Source organism: Athene noctua, chromosome 4 (assembly GCF_965140245.1).
Source record: "Athene noctua chromosome 4, bAthNoc1.hap1.1, whole genome shotgun sequence".
NCBI classification, from domain to species: Eukaryota; Metazoa; Chordata; class Aves; order Strigiformes; family Strigidae; genus Athene; species Athene noctua.
The window spans coordinates 74,443,589-74,465,306 of record NC_134040.1 but is presented as its reverse complement, the minus strand read 5'-3'; the positions used below and the strand labels follow the sequence as shown (position 1 = coordinate 74,465,306).

General features: G+C 38.8%; 1 protein-coding gene across 2 annotated transcripts in view; it reads right to left on the bottom strand.

Moving 5' to 3' along the window:
* The window catches only part of GALNTL6 (polypeptide N-acetylgalactosaminyltransferase like 6), a 512,016-nt gene that overhangs the window by 17,498 nt on the left and 472,800 nt on the right, over positions 1-21,718 (bottom strand). For both annotated transcript variants that reach the window (XM_074904075.1, XM_074904074.1), the window contains exons 8-9: positions 16,113-16,220; positions 5,730-5,951 (exon numbers count right to left, since the gene is read on the bottom strand). In XM_074904075.1, the coding sequence (XP_074760176.1) occupies positions 5,730-5,951; positions 16,113-16,220 (330 nt within the window). The remainder of the gene's footprint in view (positions 1-5,729; positions 5,952-16,112; positions 16,221-21,718) is intronic.

Here is a 21,718-nt window from a genome sequence, read left to right as displayed (position 1 = left end):
CCTAAGATGCCTTTCATGGATGAAGGAAGGAAAGCAGAAGCACAGCAAGGAGAGGCTTTCTTCTCATTTATACATCAATATGCATTTGAACTGCCTTGTCTCCAGTCACACAGCACAATGGATTTCAAATTTTTGAGGTTATGAGTTACAACTGTCAAAGAAATAGCTAGTGATCCTAATACACTCACATTTCCAATGTTCGTATTTGTGCAACTGTAGAGACTGGGCATCAACAGGAGAAAGATTTTCTCACCCATGGAGGAAGGGCATTGAGTTGCTATGTGGAAAGCTTATTTCGTCAACCTTAAATGCTATCATTTTATTCACGCAGATAAGCATATGGGAAAAGTATGCTTTCGAGGAGTCTGTATGGACTAACAAGGATGGTTAGTGGTGATCTTAAAGGCTGTTTCAGAACTAAACACATTCTGAAAAAAGCATAGGACACTATATGAAAATCATTACGCATATTTAGTCCTTGAAATGCCATCGTAACACATGTTGGGACATAGATACTAAGGCTACGCGCCCTGTAGTCCTTACAGAGAGCAGATGAGGCATAAAAGTACAGAGAATACAAACACTTAGGGGTCCATTTTCTCCCTCCTCTACACTGGAGGTGCCCAAGCAAGGATGTACAGGCTTCTCAGTGCTGCACTGATGCTCAGGAAACAAACACATGTCACCTGAGTGGGATTTCTGCTGGTGAAGTGTCTGACTTCTGTGCTTTAAATGAGGTAGCAAACCATAAGGGGAAATCATTGGGTAAGCCTAGATACAGTAATCCTAGGGTTTTACAAAAAGCAGTGAACTTATGTTAAAACTACATCTTCCTTTCTCTAAGTTAACCAGCCTGTGTTAAAAAAACTTCTCCGGAGTAGGCCAGGCCTTGAGAAAGAAATAGCTTATGCTGCTGGCACTGCAATGGGGAAAAAGGGATGTGATGTAAAATAGGAGCTGGAACACAGGAGGACAGAAGGCCTGAAAGCCTAGACCTTAGGTTTGAAGAAGACACTGTTACCTCTTGACATCTGATGCTGCTGATTTGATGGACAGGTATTCAAGGGGAAAAAAAGAAAAAGAAAAGATCTTTTTGGACACCTATCAAGAAAGGAAAGAAAAATAAAATAAAAAATAAAATCAGGTGTTGCCAAACAGAGTTTACATATTGAAGAATATATGGTCTCCCAGATAACTTGACCACTGGTTAAATTAATGTTGGAGTTTTGCAGAAAGCCAGCAGTTATATGATTTAATAAGCTCCCCATGGGAGAAGCAGATTAAGATGCTCTAGCACTACACTCTCAAAAACATAGTATTTGTCATTAGCACACAAGCATGGAATGGAAACTGGAAAGCAATGGATGTTCTGATTACCATGATAATCTTCTCGTCAGAAAAGCAACAGTCTTCTGAGGAAAAGGAAGGGTTGCAGGCCATTGATACAACCTGCTAGGATTAATTTTGAGATTTTTGAACATTTTGTCAGGAGCTGTGTAATGGACACACTTGCATGCTCCATGTTAAATTGAGAAAAAAAACCAAGATGACCTCCCCTAACCCCTTTTACTTTAAAGCAAAGTGAATTTCCCCTTTCCTCTTAAGGGAATGTATTTTAGGCTGAAAAGAAATTACAGGGGGAAACCAAAGCTTTCCAGGGTCCAGGGGTTATATTGACCAGTATACTTTGATAATTCTAAAACTCTACAACTTTGTTCACAGGCAAATGAGTTCCTGTGAAACTTGCTGTTGAGGTAGTGGGTGATGTCCTGGCTCCTGCAGCCTTGCCCTGCCTGCACTGGAGCCAGGCTGTCAGCCAGGGACACTTCAGCCTTCCTGGTGGCAGAAAGCGGTGAGCCAGAGAGGGAGAGGAACTCTCAGGGGTCCTGAGAGCTACCCTGCATGCTCATCACGGCATGAAACCATCTGTGCCAAAAGCAGAAAGTGGGAAAGTGTAGCAATCTAAAGACAACTTTATGTTCAGTATGGTCACCTGTTAGAATGATGAATGCGGAGATGGTGCTGGGACTACCTTTAGGGTGTCCCAATCCAGCAACTAGAGGCACCTTGGTGCTATCAATTTGTGTAATACTTTCCATACATCTGATTTAATGCCTCAAATACGAAAGTGGCTGTAGCTCTTAGAAGACATTAGCAATGTTCATTTATGTTGGTTTTCTTTTGTTTGAGCAGCACTTACAGTGAGTTTTAGTGCATTGCTCACATTCTCAGATAACCCCAGGGCCATTAATATCTACAGATCAGATATGAAAAAATGAGCCACCTTTCCTGTCAACTGATACATAGTAATTTTAAAAGTATTTATCCTTTGTGTGAGGCATAAAAAGGAAAAGTTGAAGTTAAAAGAAGTCAAGCGCTGCCAAAGACCTAACTGAAGAAACAGGGGACTCTGTTATTCAGTGTGACACTGATCCCGATGAAAGAATTTGAACAGCCCAGCTGTGCAGCACTCAGTCTGTGCAAGGTGGGGAATAGTTGGTTATATTGCTTTCGTACAACAGATGTGTGACACTTGGTGGGCTGAGATTGGCTCATTAAGGGTATGAGGATGACACTTTATTAAAAAAAGAAAGTAATCCAAAGAGAAGTTAGTGAGTTCTTAGGCTTTAATCCTTTTTCAAATGTGTCACTCAGCTTCATGTCAGTGCCATAAAACAGTTCTGTAAAATCTAGAAATTTTAGACTGATAAATTAGTATTTTCAGGTCCTACAGCTTAGCACTGCTGCAATGACTGAGATTTGCTGTGTATTAAATCATTGAATAACAAGTTCATGTAACAGCAGATGAAACCAAGCTTAAGTATTTCCCTTTTGACTGAGTAAACCATTTTTTTTTTTCATATCACCTTGACTATAGGAGTCATGAAGTCTAAAATAAATTACAGTGGCCGACATTGTATGACTGACTTACTGTAAAAGGTGTTTTCAAAGGTATTGTTGGAAGCTGTGATATCCACACAATATATTCATGCTGGATTACAGTTTGTAGATTCATGAGTACTTCCTAAAAAAACATTTGGTGTCCAAATCTCACCTAATGCAGCTATTGTTTTAACTTCCTTCCACAGGATTTCAAATACACATTACAAATAAATTATTCTGTCTTAGAATCAGATGGGCATTACTGCTTTTTAACTGGTAGCATACTTACTGGTATATTCAAAAGGATACGAACAAAACCTAATTGAAAACTTTCATTTTTTTCCACAGTGGGGGAGGAAAGAGTATAATTATCTCACCCAGACACAGAACTGACAGTCTCACTAACCTTAATCTGTCTGTATTTGCTGTTACATTGCTTGACTGCACATATTTCAGATGTTACAAGGCTGAACAGAGAATTAAGTGAACGTACACCCCGCCAGCTAAAAAGGACAAAAGGCACAAACATGCAGAAGAGATAAGGCCATGACAAATGTAGTGAAGATGATAATTTTTTGTTTTTCAAATTTCCTTCTTCTCCATTGTGAACAGATTTTGTCAAGAAATGTAAGAGTCGGATTTTAAATAAATGTGTTTGCAAAAAAAGAGGAGTTGTGCAGAGGCTGTTTATGAGATGTCTGCTTTCACACCACATGCTTTTACTAGCTTGATATCAAAATACTGGAGCCAAAAATTGTCTGAGTACCTCATTGTTTATTCTTTCTGAGACTGTCACAGGCAAGCAGATGTAAAGTCTTTCCAAGTGGAAGCAGAGAGGGTACTAAATGACAGTCAGTCTTGGCACAGGTTTTTGGTGTGTATAATCAGCAAGGTTTCTAGAGCTGCTTGATTCATACAAAGCAATAACACACAGTCTGTTTTCCTCTTTCAGCTTCTAATTATGACAGCCATTGACCTTCAAGTTTGTTCAAGCTCCTTGCAAGTGCCAACAAATTAATTAAAACTTCACAGGAATGTGACAGTCTCTGGAAAAAGTAGAGTAGTAGGGCTGAAACTTCTTGTTATTTTAGAGAAAGTACTTTTTAGAGGAAAAAGAAAGCCCTTTAGTCTTCACTTCCTTCCCAAGAACTCAGTAAGTGCTTTTAAGGTACAGATTTGATACCACTGCTATGGTCTTTGAGTGACTTAAAAGTCTTGCTTTTATGCAAAGAATATATTAATATTACTGTGAAAAGAATGAATACCTGAATCACAGCCTTTTCCACTTGGACCCTCTGTTTGAGTTAAGGATTGTTCAGCTGACCAGAGACATTACACATCTCATGATCCCCATCCTCCAAGGATGCACATGTGGAAGATGGTGAAGGAAGATCATTGTAGCAGTCACAGCACCCTGATCCAGCCTGACTTCCACTGATAAATCCCTTACCTCTTGGTATACATTAATCCCATAAAGTGTGGGCAGCAGCATCAAAGATAGAAGAAACTTTAACAACAGAGGAATTAATTATTGCCAAGAAATAGCAAACAGTAAGACACACATAAACTGAAGTTCCTTTCAACATCTGTAATTGGTAGGTTACAAAGAAGAATTAAGGACTTCTACATAAAGTTAATTTTAAAATCTCACAATGAGGTAATTTGCTTTTTAAAAAAGAAATTCTGAAGAATAGTAGAGACACCTGTGTTTAGAAATCCCCTGCACAGTCCAGCCTTGACAAGTGGGGATATGCAGAGGTATGAGTAATCTTACCAAGTGTTCTGGTTAAGTTTCAACTTCATCCGTTGTTTTCATATATAAAAGGTAATTGCCTGAGAGCCCCAAGAACTTCTCCAGCAAAATCAGAGAAGGCCATAACTCACAGTACAAATATTCCTATGTTTTTTAAAAATGTAGCACAATACACTGAATGAGCAAAGCCTTCTTCAGAAATCTTAGTGACCTGAGAGGAAAAAGCCCTCTGCATGACATCTTTCCATGGACTGAATCCACTGTAGTTCCTAGGGGTAAAAGGCCACTGCAGTTTTTCAGTGTAGCTATGGAAGTAATTTCCTATCCCTGCACTCTTTGTATTTTCATTTCTTCTACACAAAACAAACTGTCAAAGCAAGGTGTGCTAGGGCTCTGCTCTCCAGAGAGGTCTGAAGGCAGAACATCTGTGATCATGGATGGAGAGTTCCAGCAGGCTGTTTGGTCACCTCCTGCTCTGGAGTGATGCTTGGATATAGGCTTCTCTTTGGTGGTCTCTCCCTCCCCTCATTCCCCAAACAAGAAACTGCATTTGTCTGCTACCAGTACTCGGTCATGACAGCATCTACACAATGCAGACCACAAGCTGAGCAAAACCAGTCTTTTTAAAAGAAAAGGATCCAGGCTTCGCTTATCACACCTGCATGTGTGAGCAAAACAGAGCAAAGCTAACTCCACCTACATACAATTGTCCTTGTAAAAACAGGAGGAGGTATATAAATGAATATGCAAAAAAAGAAGCGTTGACTTCAGACGTCCTTTTTACTAAGGCGATTTTCAGCATCTAAAATCATCTTGTGACATGTAAGAACGAGCACTACATACTCTTTTCCACATTCTTGTCCTCATTGTGCATGCATCTTATAGCCTGTACACACAAAATTGTAATAAATTATAAAAGGGACAGCGATAGTTCTAAGACACGACAGTTTCTCATTTTAATGGCTAGTTCAGGGATTGTTCCAATAGCTGTTAACTCCCTTAATAACACTACAGGAGCTAAATCTAATTTTATAATTTTAATTTCCTGCAATGTAAAATGTTAGATTCATTTAAATTTGATCTAATTCCTCACCTCCCCCCAGGCAGCAGGTGGAGGCTCCACAGGAGGGTAATATTTGGGGACATCCCAAGCTACTGCAGCCATGAACCACTTGAAATCTTTACATTTAAGGTGCTTGCGAAGTTCCTTCTGGGCAGAGATATCACCAGTTGAGAGATGTCTGTACTCAGGCCGTCGCTGGTAAATGTACTCTGCAAACTCATCCATCCATGTCTCTGCCACACGCTTCAGGTTCTACGCAGCAGAAAAAAGCAATCATTAATTTCTTCATGCTTGGAGTGAATAGTATTTCTAATGGGGAGAATTAAAAAAAATTCAGTAGTCCACACAACTTTTAAGCTTAGCTGGTCGAATTTCTCAGTCTTAAAACATGGAAAAATACTGGTAAATGTATGTTATCTTCATTACAGTGTTGAGCAAACACTATGGAGTATTAAATACCCTGCTTTCCCGTTCACTCTGTAAGATACAATCTTCTGCCTGTTAGACATCTTATTTTTCCCTCCTTTATGCATCTTCACATGAGTTTTTGATTAACGACGGATGTTGAACAGAATTTCAGCTGCTCACACTGGCACCTACATTTTTTTCCTGTTAGTTAATAACCTACTAATGTGCATGAATGGTTCAAATCATTCCTTCTGATGTATTTCACTTTGCATTTGAAAGGCATCTGAATTTTCAGGTACCATCATACTGCTTAGTCACCCAGCAATTCCTACCTAAATTTTAGACTCAGTTCTGCATGTATGGGGACAAACAGTCATGAGCTTGATCTGCCCCGTTTCCCAGCTGGTTTTGCACTGCCTTTGGACAGGAGGCTTTATGGTGTTGGTGTACTGGTAAGTCTGTCAAAAGCATAGCATATAACCCTATAAACCTGAAGTGGAGCTGACCTGAAGCAAAGCATCTCATGGGATAGGTATAGCAATTTGTGGCTTTCTGCATTCATCCCGTAGACATAGCTAACCTATTTCTGTTCCGTGAAAACCAGTTCTGCCTTATGTCCCACAAAGTTTATTTTTGTTGGTGTTTTACAGGAAACAGAATTGCTTATTTTGTTGCATAAGAATTTATTCAAATTATAAAATAAAAAAAAAGACTTTTAAGGAAAAACCCTGAATAGATGAGACTGAAGAGATATATTTTATTGTTATTTAACGTAATGAAGTCTAAATAGGCTGGGGGCAAATTTTCCTGTGTTTTTGCTTGTTTTTAAAATTCCTCCTGAAACTCAATCCACACAAATTTATATGCAGATGTTGTAGTGGATTACAGGCTTAGCCTATTCTGTATTTCCACAGCTGCCCAATAACCTCTTATCCCACCAACAAAGCAACATCTCACTGGATGACACTGAGATACTAGGATGTTCTTATTGCTTTGTTTGTAAAAACAAGATCATCAAGTTTTGTAATATTCTTTTTATAGAGCACTAACTGCAAAATGCTGAGATTTGCTCTGTAATAAGCTGGAAGACAATATACATCTGATTATCATCACCATAAGGTAATGTTTCTTCTCAGAACATTCTCTGCATCTAAGTAAGCCTGATTCGTACTCTTGATTTGCTTTCAAGATTCATTTGAAAATCCCTTTCCTGAATTTTATTAATCCATGCAAACTAAATGTCTCTGAACTAATAAGGCTTATCTGTATCTATGAAAACAAAGACAGAAAGACACAGAACAAATGAAGTACTTTTAGCTGACACTGCAAGATAAGCTTCTATGTGCTTTCTCTCTGTGAAGCAAATATGTTAAAACCTGCAGGGATAAAGCAAGTTAAATGAAAGCAGTGTAAGAATCCACAACTTATATTCCTACCCAAAAATGGCTTGTGCCCCACATAAGGGCACTTTTGTTATAATTTCATGAAAACCTAAATTCCAATAATTTAGGATTCAAGAATAAAGGAACTGGGTAGGACAAAGAAAACGAGAACAATTTCAAGAATGTCTAAATGACAATCTCACCTGTCTCGTAGAAACCCTGTAACACAGAAGTCTCCTAGTAATAATACTATGTGATGAGACTTTGTAGATGGGGCCAAAATATGATTAAGTACATTAAACTAAGAAGCCATAATAATGAAAATAGGTGTGACCTTTCTAGCACATCTTCCACTGTAATGCTGTACACTTCATGTACTACGATGCAAGTGCAGTTTAAGACTGTTCTAGAAAATATCAAACTATTCTTTGCAATCACTTCATCTGATAGTGCTGTTTCCATATTTAAAAATCATACTGCAGAAAGAAGCATCCAATAAAGTATAGTAAAAAAATTCTTAGGAAAGAAAAAAATCAAAGTAACTCCAGCAGTGACTTACCCCATCAGTATTAAGAGTAGGCTCTGCTGGAGTTTTTTCTTTAGGTATTTGGCTGCACTAAAAGAACTGCATTCTGCTTTAGATGATTATAATTGAATAAAACAGGAGTCCAACAGAAATCTTGATATTATACTGGTCACTAGCTCAAAATTCTCATTCAGCAGTCAAAAGCTCTTTGTTTTTCAATAAGCCCTTTATCACTGTTTGGGGGGGGGGTGTGTACCTACCAAAATGCTGCATTAAAAAAAAAAAATCGGTTCTCACCATTCCCCAAATGTCAGGTAAGACATTTCAGACAAATATATTTAAAACTTTTTTCCCCGGTTCTTCCAAGACCATTTTCTCCATTGTATGCTAAAAAATTTCCCAAACTTTGCCAGATCCTGTAATGAACCTATATATTATCCTTAGCATGTTTCTACTATCATAAGCTGAACTCTTATGAGGCAGCCCTTTTAATTTTAATAGTTCTCTTTTAAAAATATAGACTCTTGATTTGCTATATCTAGATCTCCAGACTGTTTATAAACATGACTGCAAGGAACTCTCTGTCCTGGAGTAGTGGGAAGCTCTTTCTGAAGTTGCCAATCACTAGGAAGTAAGCACTCAGCATCCAAACACTTCAAAGAGGTTTGTTGACTTCAATTAGCATGGATTTCTTCTCCTTATTACCACTATGCAAGTTCAGTAATCACCATAATTCCTTTTAACATAGACGTGTACAGACTAGTAGCAAAAGTTCAAATTGCAGTTAATCCCCACACTTGAAATGAATGCAGTCAGAAAGAGCTGCTGTCCTCAAAGTCTGGTGCAACCTTGCACAATAAAGTCAAACTGCATTTACATTCCTATTTATAACATGGTAACTTAGCAAAAATACAGGCTGTATGATGAGATGAGTGATCTCTCATAAAGATCCCCGTTCTGTGGCTGTCTAACAGCATGAAAAGTTGCCCTATGCAAACAACCTCCTAGAAACGTAACTCTTCTCTGCAAATTACGGCAGTGAGCTGCTGGTTTTTTACTCAACTTATCACAGCACAAAGGTAGAGGAGCACAACCAAAATGAGAGTGCTCATCTCTGAACACTTTAAGGCCTACTGATCAAGTGACCTACTGTAAAGGAAGACTGTGATTTCACGTCCTTTACGAGTCTCCCAGAGTTGCCCTTCCTATACAATCTGGGTGAATATATGATATGGTGGAGAGGGGAGGATGGTTGCTTCCTCCTTACCTGAGCCTTAGGCAAGTCTAGATGCAATCCGACCATATGAATAAATTAAGCTCCACAAGTGGGAATGGTTGCAAATAGCTACCAAATCTTGACAGACACTAGCTGTAAAACAGGTGCTAAGCAGTTTGACTTTGTTAGGACTTTACCATGTCTGTGTTCATACTGCTGCAGAATTTACAGCTCAAAGGAGTTTAAGAGCCCACAAGATTATGTAGCATTTTGTGAACATTTCACAGCATCATTTAAGCACTCCAGTCTCAGAGTGAAGTTAATCTACAAAGAATTTAGAACAAACAAAAAGAGACTTAGATTTGAATCTTCATTTCTGTCTCTGTTACTCTTTGCATAATCTTCTAAAGAAAGCTCCTTTAAATGCCAGTTTCTGAAATGGCATCAAATATCTTTATCAATAAGAAGAACTAGTTTTAGGATATCTTTGTGGTAGATCACACTTGCTTGGTTTCAGTCTGAACACCTCATCCTAGGTGCATACTGAAAGGAAAGATGAAGAATGTTTCTACATCTGAAACCTGCTGTAGTTTAGCTTGGTTGTCAAATTCATTGCAAGGTTACAGATGTCCAGATTGGTTACTCTGGTCTTTTAACAGAAAAGAAGGAAAAATAAAAATTAAATAGGAGCAATTAAATGAAGATCAGTATTAATGAGTTCCATGAATTGACACACAATGTAAGGAAGTCACAGGGACTCTAGATGGACATCTGAGGAGTTTCTCAGGACCAATCCATGACAGACCAATGATAATTTGTTCTCTCTCTTGTCATTTTCAGCAAAAAAATTCTGTACGAGAATAAATAAGGCCCACTGATATTTTAGTAGATGCATATCTCTCTATATAAGGTTGTGACAGCTGTCACCAAGAAGCTGTGAGATGCATATAAAAGTAATGGCAACCATACTAAGACTGACTAATCAGCTGTCATCAGTTGCCCATGTTCACATTCTTGATATAATTAAGTTCTGTGCCACTGTTAAGATTTTACTCTCTGGTAAATCCTTTACCATAGGGCTTATATTTACAGAAGTTTTAAGTTTGTGTGAACTCACACATTTCAGACTGTGACTTTGTTTTGTATTTTCACTCAGCAATAGTCTACAAGACAGTAAGTCACAATGTCACTGACACCTGGACTCAATAAAAGAATTTAAATCAACTCGACTGGAGAAAGAAGAGATAAATGAGGACTTCTCTACTTGAAAAAAAGAAATTTTTTGTGGACCATTTTGTCTCTTTCACTTTCTTTAGTGAGTAGGGAAGATACATCTCTCTGATCAAATGACTGTCCCTTCTTTTTAAGCCTGTAAGGTCATCTGTCATTTTCAAGAGACATGATATTACTCAAATAAATGCAGTGAGAAGAAAGTAGATGCTGGCCATGAGAATGGAAAAGTGGAGTGAGGCAGGGACATGTCAAAGGACAGATTCATAAATATTCCCTCTAAGCAAGGTTTAACTAGATTGGTCCCTAACATGGGAGGGGTAGTTCCACATTTCCTAACTGTGACTGGTGTGCTGGATTGCAATGACAGTACTGATAAGAGAGCTACCCAGCTGTACTCTGTTCTGCACTGTGAGACTCTGCAACTCCATCCTCTAGTTGCATCCTTTCCAGCTGACACTCTAGATGAAGCATTTAAACTAATATAAAAATGTAATTCCTGTTTTCAGTTTCTCCAGATGTTGTGAAGTAGATTTTTGTTATCTGGTGGCACTAAAGCGGCACAATGGTTTGATTATTTGTTTCATTTCATCTGCATAACCCATTTTTTCCGCTTTTGTGCCTAACACTTAACTGTGTTTAAAACTTAACTGGGTTTCATTCCAGCAATGGTTTGCACTTGTGTAAAAAAACCCCAACCAAATAAAGAGATGTCTGCAGGCATAAAAGAAATGCATCTCTACAGAAGATGGTGTGCTAACTAGGTGACAAAGCTGGTGGTATACATAAATAACTCCAGTGAGAGTTAGCACAACTGGCAGAGAAGCAAGACGCTATTTATTCTCAGCCTGTAGTCTGCAAATACCTAGAACTGAAATTCTACAGATGTCATCTGAAAACAGTCAGGCATTCATTCTCTCTGTAAAGGGTTGCATCTCCACTGCAAAAAATTTGAGGATCTACACATTGGAAAAAAGTGAAAAAAAGACAAAAAACTAGGGCACTGACTGAAGGTTCCACCTCCGCTCACTGGCTCACTTGAGGCTGGCCTGCGGGGCTTGGAGGGAAGGGATGGGCAGGTCCCCATGAGGATGCTGCCTGCCCCCAGCTCTGCGGCTGCAGGTCTCTGCAGGCTGGCTGTAGGGGAGCTGCGGAAAGCAGAGTGACAGTGTGACAGCATCTCCCCAGATTTGTAGGCTACTGCCATGCTCGCTTTACAGACCCATACTCTGTGGGCACACATAGACCACAGCCCACCTCTGCAGCTAAACCTGGAAGAGAGTTCAGGAGTTTGATTCCAGATTTCTTTAGCCATGTAACTTGAGTTCCAGTGCTAGCCTATCGAAGGAATCCTTGAAAGTAGCTACCTCCACTTTGATGTTGTCATTGTTTAGAAACATCTAGTTCTTCATCTTCTTTATATTCCTTTCAGATAGCTAAGCTGCCTGTCCTGTTGCATTTATTATCTTGAAAGCAAAATCTCTATTCAGATTGGAGAAAATATAAAAAAAATTTCAGCATTTAAAAAAATTACTTTGACTTTCTTGTATTCAAGGATTAGAAAATATTAATTTGAAGATTTTCTTTGCTAAGTGCTCTGTTTGAGATCTTGGTTTAATTAAATTTAATGATTAATTTATTAATCAGTTAAATGAAAACAACAGAAACTTAAAAGCTGTATTGTATAATCATCAACATTATCAGATATTATAGCTGTGCTGTTGCAAGAAGGTGATTCTTGCTTGATTCCTAAATAATCTGCTTATTCTAAGCTGATGTTTCAGCTGCTTACTGTGACTGCTGAATCATAACTGACTTTATGCTACAGTCTTTTGTGCTACAGAGGTGACTGCAAAAATCCCAGCAGTGCTCCCTTAACAGCATGTCACATCTACCAGTTTGCACTCCAGTCATGAGAAAACATAGCCATTTACCTAACCAATTCTTCTGGGTTCTTTAACTTGACTGGAAACTGAAAATAAAATGTTCATGGGCTGCTTTAAGAAAACCCCAAACATTATTTGCAGCTGGAAAAAACCCCAACGAAATGGTCATAATATTAAAGGAAGCTCTGTCAAAAACGCAAACGTGGTCATAACACCAGATGGTAGAGCTACAGTAATTTTCTTTGAAGATCCCTTTCGAAGCCACAGGCTGAGCAAATGGTTCAGGTGGGAATCTGAACCCACCTTTATCAGCTGAATTCCTGAACCCAAACTCGTGCAAGTTCCAATTCAGCGACACTGTGTAATGAGGCAAATGTCATCGTGCTTGTGCCTGCTGGGTCAGAGGATCACTGTGCTCTGGGATCCCACGTTCTGGCGTGCAGGGAGGAATTCAACTTATGGTTAGGATTCACCACGCTGCTGGGTTAGCATCCAAACTTGAACTTCAGTGGAATGGCCCTTCCCTTCAGAAAGACCTAATGCTCTAATGCTCTGTAGTAAATGCTAAAATGCTGTGTAAAATACCTGCAAACGAAAAAAATTTCTGTAGATATATTTTGAAACTCTGAGTTCATCTCTGCATATCCTATGGAACAGTGAGCTTTACTGCTAAATTTCTTATGGCTTTTATAGAATCACAAATAGAAAAAAAATCCCCCCCCAAACAGGAAACAAAATAAATAATAAACTGAGATACACCTACAAGAAAACTCTAATAATATTTTAAAGTCTAATTTCTTAGGTAACTAGGTAAAAGAAAATGGCTTCGCTAGAATTGTTAAAAATGAAGCAACAGTCAAGAATACCACAGAGCAACTAAAACAACCCTGTAAAACAATTCAGAAGTTTTTAATAGGGCAACAGCTTGCATAGACTTTAAAATTTGTGGGTTCACTTTCTATATATGTCTTACCTAAAACAAACAGGCAAAATTAGTTACTAGGTTGACAGATTTGGAATGAATAATTATGTGGTGCTTCCACCTTATAACATGGAATTAGTGTTGACATCTGCATGCCCATTAATTTTGCTTTATGTGCAATTACCTGTAAATTGGACACTGACTGCATTTGGCAAGAAGCAACATCTTAAAATCTCTCCAGATAAAAATATTCAGCTTTTTTATTTGCATTTGGTTGTCACAGTCTGTTTTATAAACCTACTGCACATATTTACAGTTTGCTTTACTTTTGCTCTGTACCACCAGTTTTACTGACAGTGTTTCATATGTGGATGCTTTTCAATTTATGGGATACGTGCCAGCAAAAAATACATGTAGGCCTTGCAGATCTTAAGTGACAGATGAGAAAGTAAGAAATATGATAAAGACATAGAAAATTGATGTCACAATACATACTTACTGTTTGTGGTACACTAATGGTTAGTTAGTGATGGGGAGGTGGAACAGAGTTTTTGACAAGTCTCTCATTTAATAAAACGTATGTGATGATCATGCCAGGTCACAGCTCTTTAAAAAAATATTTAGATTGGTCAGGTGTTACACAGCTGGCTGAAACTCTGTGTTGAAACTTGCCGCTAAAAGATACAGAGAGGTGAAACCCCAAGGGCAGGTAAAATGCTCACTTTAATCATTATTTGTTAAGGGCAAACATAAGCTGAAAGAGCTTGAAAGGAATCCCATGGCATGATTTGGGCTATGCCTGAATTTACGGGAAGCTCTGTCCTTTTCCTAACTCCAGTCTCCTTTGTGCTGCTGCTGCTGTGTGATAGGATGGGAAAATCTGTCATTCTTTAAGGCAGTATCTGCAAAAAGGGAAATTCTCCCTTGATTACTGAAGGGGCTCTTGCAGTCATTTATAGAATCACAGTTGGGCTGCAGATGAATATGTACTTGTTTTTCCTTTTCCAGTTTGGATGAGGGAGAGTTACTATTTTTAGGCTTAAAGTTACACACAATTTGATGGGTCAGAGACTAAGCTCTCTTCCTTGGCTAGTTATTGAGATAGCCCCAAACACTAAAACATACAGAAGACCTTGTGCTCTTGGCAGCCTTTATTGCAACATATCTTAACTTCATTGTTTTGGTTTAGGATATTGTACTGGAAAGAAGCTGGGAACCTGAGAATTCAAGTTTTCTGTCAGTGATAAATATATACCAGAAATTTACCTAAGCATAATGTTTTAGACCCCCACAACACAGAAGAAACTATCCATTATTTGAACGGGAAGGATAAGACTCACCCTGCAGCACACTAGATCTTTTCCCACAAGATACAGGCCAGTCAGTCTGTGCCCGGGCAGAGATTTTTGTTTTCGTAACTGGGAATGTTTTTTGTTAATATTTCATGAGTGATTTATTGAAATCAAGCTACAATTAATAGTACAGGGAGGCTGAAAGCTGTGGCTACCTGATGGCTTTAAGTGCCTCTGCGAACGCTAGTTAAGTGTTGAACTGTATGAGAAGCTAATATTCCAAATAGCACTGATTGTAATTTGCTCCTACAGGTAATGCACGAGACAGCATATTCTGTAATGACATGCTTTGTGCTGTAATAGAGAAAAACAGAGCCTGAGGATTGGATTTCTTATTTCAAATTGTGTGTGATTTTTGAAGGGGATACCATAAACAAAGCCAATGTAAAAATCTGTATGGGGAAACTCTGATACTACACAGAACTATATTGGGGGAAGATTTAAATCTCACAATTTAGTCAATACAGTTTTTCTCACCACCACTAACACCACCACTAATCTCATTACTGTTTCATGTGTCACACTGTCTGCACAGATGCTTTTTTAAGGCAAATCCTTCTCTTTGTCTAGCCAGCTGTCGGACAGACAGCACAGGCAGCCTCTTTCCTCTGCTGCTGTTACTACAGTAAGCCTTGTCCTGGGGTGCTGAAACCAAAAATATCTCCCCCTTAAAGCAAGAAATGTATTCTTTTATTCATACCACATTTTCATTATTAAGAAAAAATATGATTCATAAAATACTACCCTATGGCAATAAGCAGACTTTAATATTAATGCCATTTTATTTAAAAAAAAAATCCTCTAAACCAGAAAAGATTAAACTCAAGCATGAATAAATACTACTATCTGCCTGGAAGCTACATCTGTGCCCTTTGTCTCCCATCTTTTGACATCCTGTGAACATCTCCAGAAAGTTATAGAACATTTTCTCTTAAGCAAAAAGCCCCTCATGGATATGGATGTGTTCAGTAGTCTTTGAGAAATGTCTAGAGGTCTTGTAATTTCTCACTCACGCGGCTCCAAACTGGCTGTATTCCAGAACCAGGTTTTACAAAATAATTAGACAGTCACTCAAATCATTATTACTCAGTCCTTTTGCCTCAGAAAACGTCCTTTCTGTGAGATTGTACTTGTTCTGCTGACTTATAAGAAAGTGTGCATTCAAATTTATCCTGCTTGTGAAAACCATGACTGACAACACTCTGCAATTCGAGAACTGTAAGCCTTAGGTTATTCCTAGGTTCTTTTGAAACAGCATGAAACAAGCTTCTGTGCTGAGACATTCAACCCCATATTTTTAAGCTTCCATTTTATTCTTGGCAATCTTATCTCTGGAAGGCAGCATAACTGCAGCAATTGCACATCTCATTTCAGAAAAATAAAGAAACATTCTTTTTGCATTTTAATAGTTTACTGGAAACTAGTTCACAGGGAATGAAGGAACTGATGATGATGAATGAAAATGATAAACAGCAAGACCCAATTACTCACTCGTGCTAGGCTGGTTCCAGAAGGGACTTTATATGGGACGTACTTCCTGTAGATATGCCCAACTCGAGAGCACGGAACATCAAACATGCCACCTCCGCACATCCATACCTGGAAAGAAAACAGAAAGCAAGTGAGAGAATAATTCCTGGCAACAAATAAGGCAAGAAAGGCATTTTAAGTAATGGGTATGTGAAAATGACACTCCCTACTGTCCCCTTCCACAGTCACAGTGGTGGTCTTCTTGGCATGCTGATAGCTGGGATTAGGTAACATGGCAGGCTCTCCTACCTGGAATCTCACTGCTCAAAAGCAGAGTATGTTCAAAATAAAATCTTAAAACCTACTTAGAATATCTAACAATGGTCCTCCTTCAACACAGCCAAGATACTATTGCATCTGTTGTTTAAAACACACAAGATCAAAATTTCAAAAGAAGCCTATGTGAGTAAAACAAGCCATCAATTGGAAGTAAATTTTTTTTTTTGCAAAACACCTGACATATTTTGAATAGTGAATACAGAGCTCAAATATTCAGATGCTCTTCATTTTGTAAAGAAAAAGGAACAAAAATCAATGTCCTTCTGATCAAATATATATAGGCAGAGAAAGAAGAACATGCTGCTATGTTTCATCATTAATACTTTAATACTGAAACAGATGGAACCATCTGGAGCACACAGGTTTGATGCCTCAGGTCTGAGCAATCAAAATTCAGTCAACACTGGTGGGAGCTGCAAGTACTTCATGGCTCTAAAAATCAAGCTGTATCTTTATGGGCAGCAAGTTAGGAATTATTCCCAATTCTTCACCTAGCATGACTATGTTTTACCAAGTGTACATGACAGCAATGTTGTGTGCCACGTCAGAGGAACTATGGCAATCATACCAACCTATGAGAATGATTGTCTATGCTCTGGCAATGCAGAGCCACCAAACTCCAACAGGGCTATTAGATGACTTATGTAGCATACTGGCAACATTCAAACTCTGATTTAAAAAAAAACCTGATCTGAATTTGCAAATCAGGGAAATAGAAAACAACAACAAAATCACTCCCCCCAAACCCCCAAGCAGAACACTTCAAGTATCCTAAAACCAACTGTGCAGCAAGAGTTTAAAATTAGACTGAAAACATCAGTATTATAAAAATTATTTCCTAATCCTGGATAACCAATTTCTTGTTCCTCACAAATTTAGAACAGAATGGCTCTTATTCCATGTAAAGGACACTTGTGGTCTCAGCTTTCAGCCTTTAGACTGAAAACAAGAAAAACCCACTCCCCTCCAACCCAATTTAAAAGAAAACCACACCAAAGCTGAGAAAGATAGAGGGCTTGTCCCTTCCATGTGTCTTTCCATGGACATACATAAAGATGCTTCATGAAACATCTCCATAAATCTGGAGGAGAATTTAGGTCCATGTATTACATATATGAACAAATTTTAACTGTATCTGATGCACTCTGGAGTGAAATGGCATGAAATAAGTTTGCAATTGAGGCTAAAGCAGAACAGAACATGGACAACTGAAAGACTCACCGACAATTTCCATACAAAAAGGAATTAATCCAAAAGTTGATATGCTCTGAATTAAAACAACAGTTACCAGACCCTTAAAAAAAGGTATCAGAAAATGTGATGTGATCACAAATACTTGACATTCTGCATGAAGCCTGCAGAGAACAATGTGCATCTCTACACTTTTTCACCACACATTTCTTATTTAGTCTCTTTTGTCTTGTCCACCAGCTGACTGTAGCTACTGGATTTTTGAAATCATGGGAAAACATAATGATTAATTCCATTAATTTAAAACAATAGTGAAAATGGGCAAGAGTTCATCCTCTTTCACTGTGCTTGCCTGTTCATGTTACAGTGGGTATATCTGCTTGGTCCTGGCAGTGTGGCTGTGAGCTTGGGACTAAACTTTAGAAATCTGAACGTGCAGGTGCTAAACATTACAATATGATATAACTTCGTGCTTGAGCATGACTTAAAGCACTTGCTGAAGTTAGCATGCTGGTATTCAGCCTCTGAGACAGACTGTGCTATTCACACTGTGAATGGAGACATCAGGGGTTAGAGTGAAGGCTTGAGTTGCAAAGTGATTTAGGAAGCTGCCTCTTATGGGTCATTTGTGTATCAGTCCTGTCCCTTAGCTGTTAGTCATGGCATCCAGATAATTTTCATCTGGTGACAAAAAGTTTGAGGATCTACACCTCATTGCAGGACAAACCTAAATATGCTAGTGCAGATGTTTAAGGAAGGTTTGAAACCACTGAAAGTGGGGCAAGATCATGTGCTTGGCCTTGTCCTAAAATTCCACAGACACTCTTGTGCAGTCAGGTACTGCTGAGAGCTACTCGTGAAGCTGCTACTTACCACCTCCCCTCACAGAATTAACTAAGGCATCCGAGGTATGGGTAGGTGCTTCTGGTGCATGCTAGCATTTCAGAAAAGGAGACAAATTCTGCGTGTTAGTGGCACAAGGTGGCAAAGGCAGCTGTCCCAGGCAACACTCTGCCAAATGGAAGCATGTGTGTTGGTGGAATCAGGAGTATTTCAGTACCTATTTCTGCAGTGAGGATATCCCATCTGGTCTCCTAGTAATCACAGTCCTTCTCAGGGAGGAAATCTACTGGTGGGTTGAAAATGGAGACCCAAATGAATGCTCTGCCTCCATGCCAAAATAGCTCAGCACAGCCCAGAGCAGTCTTGCAAACATGATCATTATTTTCTTTTCAAAAACAATTTGATTCTTAAAGACCTTTAAATCCTCACCCATTTAATCCCATGTCACCTAACTCACTGGCAAACATGTTAATAAACATATTAAAAATAATAAAAATGATAGTGTTAAAATAAGTTGGGTAATGCCATCGTTAAAAAAAATTTTATCACCTTTCTACCAATACTTTGTTTGTACGTTACATCATTTATACCTTTTTTAGTGGGAATCTCCTCTCTGTGGCTATCTTCACATAACCCAGTGCGCCAATGAAAGTGCAGACCTATATTTACTATTTGTTCTTGTTTTCTAAATTAAGATGTTTCAAAGTCTAGATAAGATATTGCAGTGAGTAATCAAGTTCTCTTAGCATTTGAAAAGTAGACAGCAGAGCAGTTTGACTCAAAGGTCAGACACAGAACAAATTTAAAAGACAAGAAAGCAGAAATATATCTATATAGTCTAGTATTACTTAGACAATGAGAGCTGAAGTAGGCATATATTGCATTTCTTCTAAAGCAGTGGGATACCAGTGAAAAAAATAAAAAAAGGAGAAAAGAATGAGAAAAAAACCCCGTCACATATGCTGAGACAATAACAAGTGGGAGAAAATAACACTTTGCGTTAGGCTTATATTTGATAGATAGAAAACTTGAAAATGCTGTGCTGCACCTGAGGTGCGCTGTGCAGGGTAATTGAAATGAATCTTGGGCTGCCTTGAAGGATGTTTAGCAGCTGTTCCTGTTTATCTTTCAGCTTCAGAATGATTTTAAAAGCATTTTTTATATTTTCTTGGGAAGATCTATTCTGGCAACTTTGTCGTCAAAACGTTCATTTTTATGTCACATGTGCTAAATGCAACAAAATTGGAGGATGACTTCTGTGTTAAATATTACAGACAGACGCTCAGTGTACCATGAAGGGAATTCAGGTGGTGTGGGACATTTGGCAAAATTGTATCACAACACTGATGCCTCTCTGCTCATCTAAGAAGCAAGCAATGAAACTCTCAAGATCATTGTTTCCTTCTTACAAAAGCAATAAATCTATTCTGCAGCTGAGGTATAAAAACCAAAGACAAAACCAAAACAATGCCATTTTAGCTTGGAAAGATCAAAAGAGTAGTTTAGGTGTCAACTGTATACTATATCACAATTTATTTTTATATAGCTCCAACAGAATGTTACAAAACACTTTATAGGGATGGTTGAAAGCAAAAGGCAGGCATTAGCACAAGTTTTAAAAGAGATTAAGCTGTGGTTATGTGGCTTTGTTCCTGACTGGAGCTAGATGTCACAGATGCATTTTTTTGTCTCTTTTCTACAGCTCTTGTGGGATTTTGGGTGAATCACCCTGTTTTCACATCACTTCTTTGTCTTTAAAATTGAATTGTGCTTGCTGTTGTGTTTCCCCCTCCCCGTCTTATCTCTCTAGTTTATGAGTGATCCAGCCTGAGGACTATCTGGAAAATGTAACTACTGTGCACACCAGAATGAGACTCCAATCCATATGCTACACTGTAATCATAATTACTGCAGTAAGAAACTCATGATTTTTGAGCAGTGGAGGATGTGTTGCTGTGGAACAGGAACATAAACATACAGCAAATTATGTAAAAGATTGAGGGGGGACTGAATGGATTTTGGATCAGGCTTCAAAACTAATTGAGAAATATACTGCTGCTGAGAGTCAGTAATGAGACAGACAACAGTGAGAGACATTGAAATGGATGGAAAAAACAAACAGTAAACTGGAATAGACCACAAACAGGAGAAATGTATTACCACAATGGGGTTGAAAAAGTTGTAGAAAATAAGAACATTAAAACTTTATGGAATTTTTCAGTCACTCTTCCTGAAATATAAGCCAAGAGAACAGATTTAGCAGTTGCAGAAAAGGAGAAAGAAGAATACTTTCCTGTGAACTTTCCCATGTAGTGAGAATGCAAGAAAAAACTGAAAAAGATGATCACTGACTGCAAATCTGCAGTCAATGGGTTTCACAAACAGCGAAACCATTTACTTGTGGTGCAGTGAGATTTCCTGTCAGGGATATTAAAACTGTACCATGTAAACTGGGAACTGATGACTGTGGGTATTTCAACAATGCTCACTGGCACCTCTAAAATGTTGAGAAAAGTGGGAGTATTACACGTTTGTCAGTTCTTCATATAGATTACAACTGCATTGTGGTAATGCTCCCCCACTCTCTTTCTTCTGCAAAGACTGCCAGCAGTGGAGGGAATTAATAATGATGAAGATAACGATGATAAAGAAAGGAATTAATGAATTTGGAGATGTGTGTTGGAAAACAGGGAGGAAGAGAATCTGGAAGATGTGTTGTCATAGATGAGGATAAAACAGCTCTAGTTATAGGTGCCTAGCTTCAATGAGACTAGGGTATCACCATTTTTTTGTTAAGGTATGATTTATGATGCCTAAGGAATGTCCAGTATAAAAGACTGTATTGGGTTTGTGTGGCAAGGTTTTGGTAGCAGCGGGCTACAGGGGTGGTTTCTGTGAGAAGCTGTTAGAAGCTTCCCCTATGTCTGACGGAGCCAATGCCAGCCAGCTCCAAGATGGACCCACCGCTGGCCAAGGCCCAGCCCATCAGCAACAGCGGTAGCACCTCTGGGAATACGTATTTAAGAAGGAAAAAAAAGAAGTGCACCTGCAGCCAGAGAGACGAGTACGAATATGTGAGAGCACACCTCTGCAGACACCAAGGCCAGTGAAGAAGGAGGGCAGGAGGTGCTCCAGGCACCAGGGCTGAGGTTCCCCTGCAGGCCGTGGTGCAGCCCATGGTGAGGCAGCTGTGCCCTGCACCCGTGGAGGTTAATGATGGAGCAGACACACACCTGCAGCCCAGGGAGGCCCCC